Here is a 16,543-nt window from a genome sequence, read left to right on the forward strand (position 1 = left end):
TGACTGTTGCAAAATCTTCCCAACAAAAGATGTGCACAACTTCACGCTTGCTCGTGACACCGACTGTAAATCGTGAGGGAGACAGTGGGTGATAATGGCCACAGAAATGAATGACTTAATTTTTAGTGCCCACAGGGATCTCCCTAGAGCCTCTCACGTCTTGTGTACTTCAGTCCTAGGGACTGTTGGGGCCTGTCCTTCACTCAGCAGCGTCATGTTCCTCTCTACAAAAGGGGAACTGCAGGGCTTAAGAGAAGGTACTGGAAGGAACTGCACCCAGGGAGATAACGTCTGGAATGGGATTTTTGCATTTGCTAATAAGCTAGTCCCCAATCGTTACTCTTACAGGAGAAATTTCTAGAGTACGCAGAACATTGTTTCTTTCTCTGTTTTTTCTACAAGCTCAATTGGGATTTTCCTACACTGCTATTATTCCCTGCAATTATTTTATCATTACTGATTTCTGAATTTTAATAATGGTTGGTAGCAAGTAACAAATACATATTCTATATTCTATTCTATATTGAAAATATATTTGAAAGAGAAGAAAGGGAGGGTAGGATACAGCCACTCACTGGCTATATTTTCTCCACGGTACTCATGGAAAAGCCACAGGAAGCATGAGTGCTGGGGTCCCATCTGCATTGAGGTGTCTCCTTTCTCCTCCCTGGGGTTATTATCTGACCCCAACCTCTGGTGGCCCTCAGAATGTCACCCATTCAGTGACCCTTTCTCCTGCACAGTGGGCCTTCTCAGTGATACGATTCCCATCAATAGCTGCAAACTTTCTAAAGTCAGATTCATGGAGTCTAATCTCTACCAAAAAGACTCAAAATGGCACTTTCTAAAACATGAAAGTCCTTGGAAGTGGAATTCTAGTCTCTACCTCCTACTTCCTAAAAACCATTAAACACAATGGATCCCACTTGTTTCCCTTACAAATGACTTGTTAATGCTGAAACCTGGCCTCCCTCCTTCCTTCTTTGTGCTGTACTTTTCCCCCAACCGACATTTAACCTAACCGTTTTGTGGTTTGTACCTCTCTCTGAAATACGAGCTTCTTCCTGGCTGGGAGTCTACTGTGTTCACAGCTCAACCCTCTCCAGGGAATCGGGGCCCCACATTTCCAGTTCTTCCTTCTTAGAAAAGGTTGTCAGCAATCACTGTCCTGCCCACAGCAAACAAATCAGGAGTTACTAGTGATCTTATCCATTTCCTCATCCTTACATACTTCCAGAACATACACTAAATCTGTTATCTTTTCGCCACAAAAATCCCCAAGAACAGTGTTTCTCAAATGTTTTTTCCTTTATCTCTCTGACAAGGAGACTCTTCACAGTTTTGGGTTTTTTTTTTCTGTACTTGTCCTCCAGCACAGGAAATTTTAATACTAAAGACTATATATACACTATATGTATTATATACTATATATATATATATATATATATATATATATATATATATATACACATAGACCTTATATACACCATATATATAAAGACTATATATACACTATATGTATATATATGCTACTGTATATATAAATATAAAATTATTATATAAATATAAAATTAATATAAATATAAATATATAAATAAAATAAATATATAAATATAACATATATAAATATAAATATATATAATATATTATATATAAGTATATAATATATTATATATAATTAATCTGTAATTAATTATATATAATATATAAAAAATAAATATAAAATAAAACATAAATATATAGTTATATATATATGTTTTTGCTTATGCAGTGCGTGTATATCTGTGCTTTGTGGATAAAGGTAAGATATTTTTGTCACTCAGGAATCAACGTCTGCCTCCTTAGGGGCAATATCGCCCCAGTTACAAGTGCATGCCTCAGTCTACCCCACCGCTGCCAGTCTGTTAGCCACTCCCGCCACACCCATCTCCTCCTGGACGTGGATTTTGAATTAAGTAGCCTTGAGCACAGACCAGTCTTCAATACACAACTGCAGTGAAATGACATGTCCCTATAACGATTGCTTTCGCATAACTGGCAAATCTTGCAGCAAAATTATACTGATGCTCTAGACCCAAATTCTCCCATTTCTATCCTCGGGGCTACCCTCCAATTCATTCTCCAGGAATTATGGACAGTGACAGCTGGAAATACTGATTGCTTCATGTTACTTCCTTTCTTTACAAAACGTTCAGTGTTAGGGGTGCCTGAATGGCTCAGTCGGTTAAGCGTCCGACTTCGGCTCAGGTCATGATCTCACGGTTCGTGAGTTCGAGCTCCGCGTCGGGCTCTGTGCTGACAGCTCGGAGCCTGGAGCCTGCTTCGGATTCTGTGTCTCCCTCTCTCTCTGCCCCTCCCCTGCTCATACTCTGTCTCTCTCTCTCTTTCAAAAAATAAATAAACATTAAAAAAAATTAAACAACAAAAACAAAATGTTCAGTTTTATTATTCTTGAGTGATTATAGGTTGAAATCTGAGTAGCTCAACATGGTCTATAGAGCTCATCTCTTCTTCTATGTCTGCCTATGTTTGTAGCCATGCAGCTCTACGGGGTTGAGTGAAGTCTCCCTGACTCTGATTGCCTAGAAAACAGAGCGTGAAGCAGGCTTAAGAGCTAATGCATGATTAGGGGGACAACCCCAGGGCTGCGTGTGTGAAGGAAGAAAAGAAGAGTATATTGTACACCAGGAACTAATATTAAAAGAAAAAAAAAAAGGAAGCAGGAAGGAATGGGAAGGAATGCCCTGTGAGGTGTCACCCTGGGGCCACTCCCTTACGTCAAGCTACAAAGAGACATGTGCCTGGCTACTTGCCTCGGACAGCCCACCGGAGGGGAAAAGAGAAGCAAAACTCAACAGCTCGTTTCTTCCCATGCCCCGCATCTCACTGGGTGAAGCTCACCTCACAGGGAGTTGAGCTCCCTGCCTTTCTGAGGGCATCTCCCCGTCCCTTTTGCACCTGCGTGAGAAGCGGGATCCCATGCGAGTGGCACGATGTCTCATCCAGGTCCGGAGGTGGCAGGGGGCGCCTGGCCACCAAGTAGGCATCAGTTGGAAGAATCCCACGGTCCTGCCGGGAACCCATCAGCCATGGTGGTGGCTGAGACAGCGAATGGCTGAAGGCCCAGGATAAAGTAAGGCAAGAGAAGCTGAGCACACGCTCCGAGCGATGTCTAATTCACAGGCTTCTCTCAGCTGTCCCAGCATGCTGTGCTCCACCAACTCTCACAGCCCTTGCTTACCCTTACCGTCAGGTCCTATAGGGCATCTTCATTTCTCTTTATCCGAAATTAAAATGGATTCTCATCCCAACACCCATCCTTTCCCCATGACTTCTTTCCTGACGTTTCTCTTCTGATGTTTCTTCCTTTGGCTAGAAATCAAGGTTTTCTGTTTTTAAGGTAGGAATCACGGACACTGGATACCGTGAATCCTCCTTTACTTTTGAAGGAAAGATTATCCTAGAATAAAATCCTCGAGTCACATTTAATTTTCCTCCAGTTATTGTATACATTGCTGTGCTTGCAATCTGGTCTTAAGGCTTCCACTGCTCTGTTTTACTTTCCATTATTTCTCAAAGCTGCTCTATCAACTGTTTGGTGGAATCTAAGCAGGAACGGGTCTTGTCTGGGGCTTGTAAAAGAGACCCCTGGCATTATTTTTTCTCCTCAATAATTCTTTATCTTTGGGATTTAAAAATTAACCTGGCTCTATCCAGTGCTCATTTACTCTGAATCAATATTGCTGAAACTTGTTGTGCTTTGATATTTTCAGACCCAATCTTCCTTTTTTTGTTTTTGGAGAAATCGTTCCTTGTAACTTTGCTGGCCCCTTGTCTAGACCACCAAGTTCTATTACAGATGATTTCTGACTTTTTTTTTTTTTTTGCCTGATAATGTTAATCGTTCTGTACTAGCTGGCTGCATCTTCAACATTTTCTGTCAAAGCAAGTACCAGATGTTCTCAGACGAGTTAGCAAATCATAACAGCAGCTATTGAAAGGAACAGTGAACGTATCCGTTAGGCTCATGTTGGGTAACAGATTTTATATCTGCATCACAAACAATTAGACACCAGTCACAGTGATGTCAGTGCCTAACCACAGACAGAGGTGAGATACATCTGTTATAGAGAGATTCTAGGTCAAAATTATTATTTCATCCAGAACTGCACAGCTTGAATATGGTCCAGAAATGGACAGCGTTAAGTTCACCTGGGAGCCTGTTAGAAATCCCAGCTTTCTGCATAAGGTAGAAACTTGTGGAATCCCTATGTTGTATACCTGAAACTAATGTAATATTGTGTGTTAACTGTACTTGAATAAAATATAATAAAAATAAAATTTTAAAAGTGAAATAAAATTTGTAATTTGATGTTAGTTCTCTTATCGGTCCAAATAATCCCAGCTCGCTATACTGAATCAGAATCAAGGTCTTACCCATTCTCAAGTGGAACAAACGCTGATTTAAAACAGTACTCTAGGGGCATCTGGGTGGCTCAGTCGGTTAAGCAGCCAACTCTTGCTTTTGGCTCAGGTCACGATTTCACGGTTCATGGGTTCAAGCTCCACGTGAGGATTGTCTCTCTCTGCTCCCCCACCCCCAAAGTAAATAAACAACAACAAAAATACAGTACTCTAGAAATAACAAGGGTCTGAATTAAGGGAATAAGTTTTGGAAAAGTAAAACGGATGGTTCACAGAGGGGGCAGAGGGTTTGAAACTCCAGGATGTGCTGCCTGAACAAGAACGAGAGAGAATATACAGGAACAGAAGCAGATCTTGGCAATAAAGATACACATTCAACTACAGACACACTGGAACTGAGGCAAGGTCAAAATACAAGGAATGTACTTCGTCCAGGAAGGGATGGTAGAACCCCTGAAACTGAATGGTATTTGCAGGGAGGCAGCATAGACTAGAACCACCGTGACAATGGGCAGGGCCTGAGTCATAGCCACACATGAGGGGCAAGCAGGAAAGACGGAATCCAGCAAAGGAATGTCACGGAGGCAGAAGTGCCAGAAACGATGGCATTCGCGGGTCAAGTAAGGAGGAGAGCCGAGGAACACATGAGTGGTCAACAGGGCTCTAATTTTATCTTTGCAGAGAGAAAGTGAGCAGCTGTGTGCACGTGAGACTCAGTCACTTAGCAAGTCCGGACGAACAACTTCTAAAGGAGTTGCCATATGCCAATTTGCCTCTTGCTCCGAGAAGCCCTTCAAAGAGGTAACTTATAAAACAGCAGCACAGTCATGGCCCAGATAATGTGCCTAGCCCTGCCTGGCTGGATCTTCAACAAGACAGAGACGCGAGCTATAGCTAAGAGACCAGGGCTTGTCTGGAGAAGGCCGGTGGACTCAGGGGGGTGGCGGGCGGCAGGGATGAGACATTCAAGCTGCAAGAAGTACCAGGAACCACCGTATGGCCAAGGTCTATTTCGCGTCGATTTTTAGATAATGCTGACAAATAAAATAAACCAACTTTCAAGTGGCCATTGGCGGGTTGTCTCCAATGCCTGTTAATTCAGGTAAAATCAAGGAGGGGCAGGGGAAGAAAATACACTTAGCACCAGACCTGGATTCCCAAACCCAAGATATCAAGTTGACTTGAGTAGCAAGTTAGGAAGCACTCTGCTTCATGTTCGCTAGTTGTCAGTGCTACCCTCATCCTCTACCAGGTGAGCATTTATGAATTCCTGGGTAAAGATCCAGAAGGTGCTGCAATGGACCTGGAAGGGCCCCAGCCACGTGTGCTCAGTATTAGCTTTAATATCAAAAAGGAGGGATGTTCCTGGTTTGCCTTGATGGGACTCTACTGGGAAGACATAAATAAAAGACCACATCAACATCAGCCTTTAGAATTTTAAGTCAAAATCTCTAATCTTTATCATCCCTACCTTACTAAACCGGCTCTTAGCAGGTTTAGTAAAAACAGACTGGCATTTTGGAATATTTTGTCTAATATTCCACTTATACATTTCAATTCCTTGGGAAAATAAAAGAAACCTGTATGTTGGATCATTAAAAATAATACCATTTAAAACTAAATTTTATTCTAAACTAAAACGTCCAAAAGAAGGGATTAGGGCTATAAGAGATGCATGAAAAGATCCAGAACTTGACTGAGACATGAAATTTGTAATTGATATTAGTCCTACGGTTAGAATTATCAAGCTAGTCTAAACAAACTTAAATACCATCTATGCATCTAGCCACCACTGGAACTCTCCGAGCATCTGCTCCAAATCCCTGCACATGGTTTGAGGACTGCTCATGTTAGGACCCCACGTAGCCCTGGTTATTTCTCTGTTGGAGGGGACCTTCACCCCCTGGAAATTCCTCTTCTTTTGAGTTTAACAAAACCCGGACTAGTGAGACGTGGAGGCTGCAGGAGAGTTCTGTGGTGTGGCTTCTTCCCCCGTAACCTCAGCCTGTGGTTCCCGTTAGCGACATCTTGACGGATGCCATGACTGAATTTGTAAGTTATAGATTAAAATCTGAATCAGGTGTGGAGAACAACAACAACAAAAAGGAACCTCTGTAAGACACATGCACTGAATGGCACATGGTGCATTGTTAACGAGCATCAGATGTGCAAACCTGGAGAGGGGACAACCCGGGTAGCTAGCAACTGAGTCCGGAGCTAATCCCCTAGCTGCCTTGTGGGAGGAGGTGGGAGGGGGTTCAGGGGAGAGCAGGATCCCAATCAGGAGGTCACTCAAAACAGATAGGGGCAAGCAAGTTTCTAGAAAGATATACTCTTTAAAAAGCCACGGACGTTGACCATAATTTCATCTTAAATTCACAATTTACCCAAATTGATCCGTTGTGATTGGATTTAGATTCTGCGCAAGCTTATTGTCTGTAATAAAGATCTTCAAGGAGCACCTGGGTGGCTCAGTCAGTCCAGCGTCCGACCCTTGATTTCGGCTCAGGTCGTGATCTCAGGGTTTCGTAGGTTCACGCCCCACATCGGGCTCTGCGTGCTGATAGGGCTGAGCCTGCCTGGGATTCTCTCTTTCTCTCTCTCTCTCTCTCTGCGCCTCCTCCACTCACACTCTTCCATCTCTCTCTCAAAATAAATAAGTAAACTTACAAAAATTTAAAAAAGATCTTCAAGTATTTTATTCCTGTGGGCAAGTTTTAAAAAGTGGTAGAAAAAGTTGCTCACTGCTAACGACTGAATGTGTGCGTCCTCCCAAAATTCATACTTAAGCCCTGATCTTCAAAGCAATGCTATTTCGAGGCGGGGCTTTTGGGAGGTCATTAGGCCGTGAGGGTGGAGCCTCCATAAATGGGATTAGCGCTCTTTTAAAGAGACACAACAGAGATGATCTGTTTCCAGCATGTGAGGACACAGCAAGGAGTTGGTCATCTATGGAGACTGAATGAGGACGAGGACTCTCACCAGAAAACAAATTGGCTAGCACCTTCATCTTGAACTTCCAGCCTCCAGAAGGGTGAGAAGTAGATTTGTGGTTTAAGCCCTCCACCCCCACCCCATCTATGGTATTTTGTCACGGCAGCCTGAACTAAGACACCAGACACAATTAAAGGACAACGAGAGTGCCATCAGAAACCCTCAGAAGCTCGCTACAAATCATTATAAACACAAGGAAGCAAATCCCACCTTGTTAGGGCCTTGGTTGTGGAAAGGTCAGAATGCTCAGGCTGAGGCCCCTGCTCTGTACCGACCAGCCTCATCTCCCTTCGCCACCCCCACCCCCAGGTACGGATGAGGGACTCAACAGTGCTGGAGTTCCAAGATGACTCTATTCTCCGTGGCACCAACCAGAACACTTATGAAGAAACACTAGGGAAACTTCTGGAAAGGTCCAGTTCACTCATTCCTCAACCGGCCACACATCCAGCCCTCTGTGGGGCATTAAGGATAAAAATGGCAGAAACCAAGACCTGATTTCTTCTTATGCTCTAACGAGCAAGACATACACTGCAATGGTAATTCTGTCTCCTCTTAAAAAACACCACAAACTTGAACTCCCAATCCCTTAGGATACCATGTCAATCCTCTCTCTTCCAAGCCTTATTCATCATGGGTGTTCCACCTAACTTCCTTCCTGCTCCTGACCATAGAGGCACTCATGGCCTCCTTTGTCAATCCCACAGTGACATCCCTGTCCTTACCTGACAACACAGGGGCACCGCCCCCAGCTGACCACTCCTGCACCTTCGCTGTTTCCCTCGTCCTGAAAGGCCAGGTCTTTCTCCTTAGTCAGCTATCAGCTTAAATGTCACCTCCTGGGAGAGACCAACCCTCAACAGCCAAGGATGGGAGCCCCCCGCCTCTTGCTAGCCCGTGGCTCTATTCATATTCACGGCATAAGCCAATCACTCTCTCGGTCCTTCCCCTCAGCGGCTGGCTGATGTTTGGTTGTCCCCAGGAGAGCAGGATGTTGCCAGTCTGTTCACCATCTGACTCATCAGTGCTCATACGAACCGCAAAATAGTAAAAATTCAATAAATGTTGGTGACTTCCCGAATAAAATCAACCAGTAGTGGGTATGAGATATTATAAACAACAAAGACAACAGAAACTGTGTTCTGTGAGAAAGGGGTCATTAGACAGGGCACTGGACAGAGGATGTAAGGATGGGGGCGGGCTCCATGGTGAGGGGACTCTGCACGGGAGGACCTGAAGGCAAGGAAAAGCTGAACAGGTGTGCAGACTGAGACACGGTCACTGAGGCTGGTCTCAAGCACCCTTTCTGTGCCAGACGCCTGCCTCCAGTACCCAGTTACCTTGGAAACTAGACATGTCTAGCTGTCATCTATAATTTGATAAATAGTGTTGCCGGTTTCTCTTCAAAGTATTTTGTTGTTTATGCCTCCAAACATATTCTTCAAAATTCTTCTATCTACATCCTACACCAGGAATATCTTGCGAGCACTGTTTGAATCCATTGAAAATCATTATGATAATCCCAGGATAATACTGCACCCAACAATGCCCTCCAATTGCATTGTCTTAAACTATACAAATGAAAATGGTCTTGCCAAGAAAAGCCTTATTTTATGAGCACTTAAGAAATGACAGTTAAGAAACCAGGCGCTGTCTTCCCAACTAAAATCATGGCCAATGTAATGTAAAAAGAGTGAAATTAAGTTTCCTACGAGAAACACAGAGGATGACGAAGACAAGGCTGGTTCGTGGGTTTTGTTGGGTGACAAAGAAGACCGACTTGCGGCTGGACGTAGAAATCTCATGCTTAGGAAACTCTTCAGGGGAGGCGCCAACTCCTACCTGTGGCCAGATAGATGATGTGGACGAGCATGTCCCTGCCCTGCACCACGTCGACGGCCACGTGGGAAAAGCGGCTGTTGTCCTCCATGAAAGAGGGCACCGAGGTCACAGGCTGGACCACCTCGTGCATCAGGATGAACTTCTGAGCATCCTGCAGATTCCTTTCGGTCAGGTTCATGTACAGGCCCTGGTCCACCGTGCCACACTGCAAGGGAAAACAGGCCGTTACGGGGACCGGCCACCTGGACACGCACAGCTGATCCTGGCCACCCCGGCGGGACGGGGACTCGGAAGGTTAAGAACGTCAGTGTGCAAACATGTGTGCTTCTCTGCTCTCTCCAAGGTCCCCGTCCCTAGTGTCCCTCCCATTCTAGATTTAAACTCATCACATCTGGGGAGTCTCTCAACTCCATTACAGAAATATATGATCAGATGTTAAAAATTAATCCGGTAGAAATCAGTGCTGACTTTAATCTGAACGCATGGGAATGAAAACTCCCCATCACATGTTGAAGTTACATAGAAGCTGTCTGGCCAAGCGCACACTACTGTATCTGCCTGTGAATCAGGTGCCAAAATTGAAAACGCAGAGGTCGAGAACATCATATAGATCTATTACTATCCCTACTGGAACGGTGGGTCTATAAGCAAGATATGGATTCCACGGAGATAGAATTAGGCCATTTTAATCTGTCAATTAAGTAATATTATTCCAGTAAATTTCACAAGGGTACAAGGTACTGGTGGCTTTATTGCCTTGTGCTCATTCTCTAAGCCAGAGGGAGGGAGGAAGGGAGAAGCGGAAAGAGGAGGGTAAAGGAAGAAACCAGGAAGAAGAAGGGAAGGAAAGAGATGTTGAGACAGAGAAGCCACCATGAACATGAATCTGGTATATAAAAGGGGGAAAAAATCAGGCCCGGCAATGCTGAGAAGGGAATCCAGAGCTGGGCTGTGGAGAGACGGGCAGGTACTGTGCAGCATGGTTTTGGGCAAGGATAAAGCAGACAGCGGGGGTGGGAAAGGGAGAAAAGCTTTCCTGGGGCAGAGCACACAATCAGAGAATCCCCACTGATCTTTCTCAACTCTTTCCGAAGCTTGAATCCTGGGACCAGCAAAGACTAACCCCCAGCAGAACTTCCCATAAGCAAGTTTGATAGAAACAGATTTCCCTGTCCATATCATCTGAGACTGCCGTTTATAACACATCATTTCTAATACTTGGTTTTATCACAGGTTACAGGGGGAAAAGTGTAAGATGGAAACTGCTTTTTAAAAATAGATGAGGGGCGCCTGGGTGGCTCAGTCGGTTAAGTGTCCGACTTCAGCTCAGGTCATGATCTCCTGGTCCGTGGGTTCGCACCCCGCCTCGGGCTCTGCGCTGACAGCTCAGCGCCTGGAGCCTGCTTCCGATTCTGTGTCTCCCTCTCTCTGCTCCTCCCCCACCCATGCTCTGTCTTAAGAAAGAAAAAGAAAAAAGAAAATAAAAATAGGTGATAGTTTTTTGTAGCACTTGATAAAAATGCCCTACATGCTGTAAAATGATAAGCCGGTTGTAAAATTAGAGAGTGTCAGAGAGAAATGGATCTCGAGTCTTCTCCAATGTGCAATGTCCCATTTCCTTGCAGGGACAGCCCCTATGCCAGGCGATGGGTCCACAGGTGATGGGATCACGGCCAGGTGAAGGGCTCCGTGCTGCTGCCCCAGGAGCCATGCGGTCTCAAGTAAGACGCTGCTTCTCAGCCTCTGTCTCTACCTATAAAGTAGCTAGAAAAACACTCGCTCTATTCACTTCCCAGGGCAGTTGTGAGGCCAGCTGAGATCATCAGTGGAAGGCATTTGTAAATTAATTGAAAGTGCCTGTAGATGCCAAGGAACAAAACAGTGTGCCTGGCACAGAGAAGCCATTCAACCAATGGCAAATCTGTCTTGTAGCAGGACAGCAATTCTATGGTGCACTGGGCTTCAGTGGCCAGAGGGAAATGCATGAATAAGTAAAGGAAGGAATCAGTGGGTGAATACACAGGCAGCTGCTCATGGGACGGGGGCTGTGCTAGGAGATTTCACATCGTCATCATATTTAACAGTAGCACTTAAGGGACAGGGACGTTGCCTGTTAACAAATGTGTTACAAAATGAAAGTCCTCTCCCAGACTCCGTCTGAGGTCTACCCAGGTGAGCTCTGGCTCTGAGAGTGACCTTGTGTTTGCCAGATTGCTCTTCCTGAAACCGATGACGGTGCGTAAGCATAGGTGGCACTTAGTTACCTACTTGTTGGGTGAAGTTTAACACACAGGTTTTGTGTCTTAGGCACAGTGTGTGGTTTTTGTTGTTGTTGTTGTTGTTTTTTAATGCATCGCAGAAATCAGGAGTCATAACACAAAACTGAGGACCTTGTGCTGCCCTCGAGGAATCTGGGGGTCTGCGAGAGCCTGGGGGCCTCCTTGGACTAGAGCTGGGTAGTAGGACCACTGACCTCCCCTTATCATTTTTTTTTTTTTACCCTGGACCCCATATCTTAAGTCATCAACCTGAACTGCCATTGTGATATCGTGACTCGTAAGAAATACATATTTGGTTTTTGTCCTCTTTCTGACACACAGCTCCTAAAACCATGGGAATTTTTTAAGTGTCAAGAGCAGTAAAGATGCCTTTTGTCATGTTAATGAGGCACCTCTGGGCCAGTTGGCTAGAGACCCAATCACATAATTAGAAGATAGGGAACTTTCAGCCCACCCCTGACCTCCAGGGAGGGGAGAGGGGATGGAGACGGAGTTCAATCACCAATAACCAATGATTCAATCAATCTTGCCCATGTAACGAAGCCTCCATAAAACCCCAAAAGGGACAGGGTTCAGATGGTTTCTGGGTTGGTGAACATGTGGAGATTTAGGGCTCAGAGAGGGCACGGAGTAGCTCTGTGCCTTTCCCCAGACCTTGCCTGGTGTATCGCCTCCAGAGTTAGGTCATTTCATAACAAACCAGTAACCTAGTCAATAAAATGTTTCTCTGAGTTCTGTGAGCCCCACTAGCAAAGTAATTGAGCCCAGGGCAGCGATCATTGGAACTTTCCATTGGTAACCAGAGGTTCCGAAGCACAGGTGAGGAACTGGACTTCAGATCAGCACCTGAAGTGGCAAGAGGTGGGGCAGAAGGCTTGTAGAGCTGACCCTTGCACTTGTGAGATCCGATGCTCTCTCCAGGTAAATAGTGTCCGAATTGAGTCGAATGGTAGGACACCCAGACGGTGCTGGGAAATTACTTCACGGTACGGGAAAAACTACCACACATCGGAACTGGGTAACAACATCGTTGGCCAGGAACTAATTTTGAACTCTGCTCTACGACATCTTGGTTTATTTTTCCAGCCTATAATAAATATCTCACCCAAGGATTCTTTCTCATATTTTGAAGGCTATTTAGATTTACAGTATATATTTATTGGGTCGTAAGTAACCCATCTAGCTCTCTAATGCGCTGCAAATTCTCTAGCTGTGCCTCACACACTGGGTTCCCGCAGGTGTCTCTGTGACACCTTGGGGACTCCGTGCAAGAGGGTAACAAGACAAATGTCACGGTCCTCAAGTGGGTTACAAACCACAATGGTTGTCTTGCTAACACTTCTGAAAGTAATAAAGACAGTCATTTGACTCATTTTTTTAATGCTATAATACTCGCATTTTTGTTTGTTGCAGAGACAATAGATCCCATCCTCTTTCCAGTTTGCTGGAGTTTTGCGCAGCTCCACAACCACCCGGCCTCGTGCTCAGAGTGCCCGATCTGATTGGCTCTCTTCTTCCCATCTTACTGCAAACGTGCGCTGTGTATCACAGGGTCCCGAGGACCTGGTCAACCCCTTCATTTGGCCCAAGAATGACCTCCTCATCTGTCTGACCACTTAAGGGTCTGTTTTCCATTTTAGCTCCATCATTTCTGATTGGTGGTTGTCAAAAACGCATAGAAAATTGCGGAGTCTGTTCACTGGGTCTGGATGGTGTTTCCTGTTACCGACCAATGCTGTTTTCCTAGTGAAGTTCAGGGCCAAGATGACTTGGACCGCAGGCTCTAACGGGGTAGGCTTCCATAGAACTACTTACGGTGGTTTCTAGATTGCAACTATAAAAACGCTATCTTTTGCTGTTTTGTTATTGTTCTCAATTGAGGTTTCTGTATTACATCTTGCAAAATGATGCACTGTCCTTCCCGACCCATTCTTCTTCCTGAACCTGAATCACATTTCTGTTCCTCCAACTAACTTGCTACTTCTTATTATAAATGCTGCATAAAATTCCAAATGTCACTAGGCAAACAAGAATGGAAAAAATTGAACCACTTCTCACTGTTGGTTACTGCAAACATAACGACTAGTGGAAGGATCCTTAATTCAAAATGTATTCCCACCCTGTGCCAGCTACATGGTCTCATGAATATCAGTAAGGATGCCAATGCTATCATGGTTATCAAATACGATAAACCAAAAGAAAACCATTGGTACATTTTTGTACCAGAAAATATACAAGGAATTGTCATCATCTAAAATTTGAGTTCCCCTGGGGCGCCTGGGTGGCTCAGTCGGTTGAGCGTCTGACTTCGGCTCAGGTCACGATCTCGCGGTTGACGAGTTCGAGCCCCACGTCGGGCTCTGTGCTGACAGCTCGGAGCCTGGAGCCTGTTTCGGATTCTGTGTCTCCCTCTCTCTCTGACCCTCCCCCGTTCATGCTCTGTCCCTCTCTGTCTCAAAAATAAATAAACATTAAAAAAAATTTAAATTTTAGTTCCCTGTAAATCTTAAATTCTACCCTAACAAGTTAAGCCCAGCTAAGCAAGCTTCCTGCCTGAAATGCATGTCACATTTGTGCAAGCTTCATCTGTTATGTGGCATGAACCTACTCCCATCTCATAAACGTGAGTAAGCCTCACTGTGTGACACTGGCATTATAAAACCAGAGGCCCGTGGCCTTAGGAAATGAGAGATTTTGCTGTGTGCTACAAATATGTTCAGACAAAAGGGCTATAAGTTACCCACTGCCTGGAGGTGGTAAGGCATCAGGGGTTTATTAAGTCACGGTTCATTATGAAGACTTTTGCAATAGAAACATCAAGGCATTAAGAGTACACTGTAAATAAAGGGAGCATCTTCGTGAATTGTTTTTCACCTTCAGGACTTTACAAAGCACCTTCTTAAGAGGAATGATATATTCCACCTTCAGGATTTTACGGAGGGCCTTCTTAAACAGTTACGCTGTACCCCATCATCTGAGGACAGGGAGAAATTCAGATGGAGACTCAACAAAGGGGCAAAGCGTCAGTGTTCAGTTGATAATGACATAAACCGTCTATGCCATGAGGAGCCGTGGTCACTTCAGGTTTGGTTCCCACTAAGCTGTTAGCCGCTTCACCTGTGATATGAATCTCTTTGTACTGAACCGGTACTGAATTTTCTGAGTAGCGGGGCTAGGGTGATACATATAAATTGGTCACTCGGTTTCCTGACTTCTAAAGTGTGGATGACGATGCCTACCTTACAGAGCTGGGGAGAGGAGACAGCAGGGCAGGTATATAAAGCATTGACACAATGTGGGACCCCAGAAGGCACCCAGTGAATGGTCCCTAAGAGTCACCTTCTCCAACTACATTCTACAGTCAGCAAGGCACATTAATCAATATTACCAAAGTTTATTCCTAAAATATTCCTGTGCCTTCGTATCCCACTTTCCTCATCTTATTGATGAGAACGAGAGACAGAAGATGCTAACAGAATGCCCCAGTAAAGCATCAAAATGGGAAAGAGGTTGTAAAAACCACCCATCTGTCCCCAATCCCATGCTCTTAAATTACCAAAAATTTAATTAAAAAAAATTCTTTCAAAACAGTTACAATTGAACGGCCCCTGCCAAAGTCCAAGGAAAGTATAAAATAATTGAACCCTTTCTATACTCCTAGTTTTCTCAAAAGCCAAAAGTTTTAGGTGGTGGGATGATCAACCAACCAGAACGTGGACACCTGGGTACAGAACCCAGTTCTAACTCGGATTAGTTACGGTAACTAATGGTCTTTTAGCCAGAAGAGGGTGGGGCTTTGCATCTGAGGACTGGCGTTGAGATCTCAGCTCAGCGACTGATCAGCCAGTGTCTTTGGCCTGACTGAATCTCTGCATGGAGGCTCGGCACCCCTCTCTGTCTGCGGGAGAATTTGTCACTGATCCCAACACCGTTGCCAGCGGGCAACATGACGAGCACAGAGTCTTGAACGCGGCGGTACTAAAAATTACACGCACGATGACGACAATGATCGTATGAGCATCCGTGTCAGAAGGGGGGCCCTCGAGGGAAGCCTGCTGCTGCGGTCTGAATGTTTGTGTCTCCCCCAATTGCATATGTTGAACCCCCAACCCTCAAGGTGGCTGTCTTTGGAGATAGGGCCTGGAAGGGAGTAATTAAGGTTCAGTGGGTTCACAAGGGTGGGGCCTTGATCCCACAGGATTAGGGTCTCCCCCCAGTCACTGTAGAAAGGCTACGTGAGGACACAGTCAGACGGTGGCCATTTTTAAGAGAGTAAGCGATTCACCAGAAACTGAATCAGCCAGAACCTTGATCTTGGACTTCCAGCCTCCAGAACTGTGACGAAACATACGTCTGTCATTCACGCCACCCAGTCGGTGGTATTTTGTGATGGCCACGTGAGCAGACTAATACACCTGCTGATGGACCAGACATGAGGAAATCACATTTCTTTTGGTCCCAGCTTCTTCTGAACATCGGAAGATGAGAGAAAATGACGTAGAGCCCCTTATAGCTCAAACATCCTGCAATTTTGTGATTCGTGAGCTAATGGCCACCACCTGCTCTGCTTCCCCCCAGCTGCATCATCACGTCCCACTCACCCCGACAGGAAATCTCCCCATGTTCACCAATTAGTGCTCTAATTCTGTTTGTGCGTCTCCACTGCTCTGTGCCCTGGGCTCCATTCACTACGGCGTCATTCATTAGGGATCAGAGCTTCTGGGGACACAGGGTCCGCCATCATTAGCACTAATTGAAGCTTGGCTTCCCAGCCTGCTGCTTTATTCTGGCCTTTTTCAGCTCAGCCTCGGCGTCCCAGCTGACAAAAGGCCCCTTTTTGGCCCGGGGCACCTCAGCTGACAAAAGGCCTCGGCCATATTCTGTGAGCCAGGCTGAGCGTGGGCACGTCCGTGAGGGTCAGGGGAGACCCCAGCTGCGTTGTGCACGTACCCAGCTTTACACTGTCCCAGGCTGTCTACACAAGAGGAATGAGTGCCTTGCCC

At 45.2% G+C, this 16,543-nt stretch overlaps 1 protein-coding gene across 9 annotated transcripts in view; it reads right to left on the reverse strand.

Moving 5' to 3' along the window:
- Window positions 1-16,543, reverse strand: part of SEMA5A (semaphorin 5A) — a 477,392-nt gene that overhangs the window by 130,721 nt on the left and 330,128 nt on the right. For all 9 annotated transcript variants that reach the window (XM_078444329.2, XM_078444308.2, XM_078444311.2 and 6 more), the window contains one exon: window positions 9,262-9,466. In XM_078444329.2, the coding sequence (XP_078300455.2) occupies window positions 9,262-9,466 (205 nt within the window). The remainder of the gene's footprint in view (window positions 1-9,261; window positions 9,467-16,543) is intronic.

The sequence above is a fragment of the Panthera onca genome, chromosome A1 (genome assembly GCF_046562875.1).
Source record: "Panthera onca isolate mPanOnc1 chromosome A1, mPanOnc1 haplotype 2, whole genome shotgun sequence".
Taxonomy (NCBI): Eukaryota; Metazoa; Chordata; class Mammalia; order Carnivora; family Felidae; genus Panthera; species Panthera onca.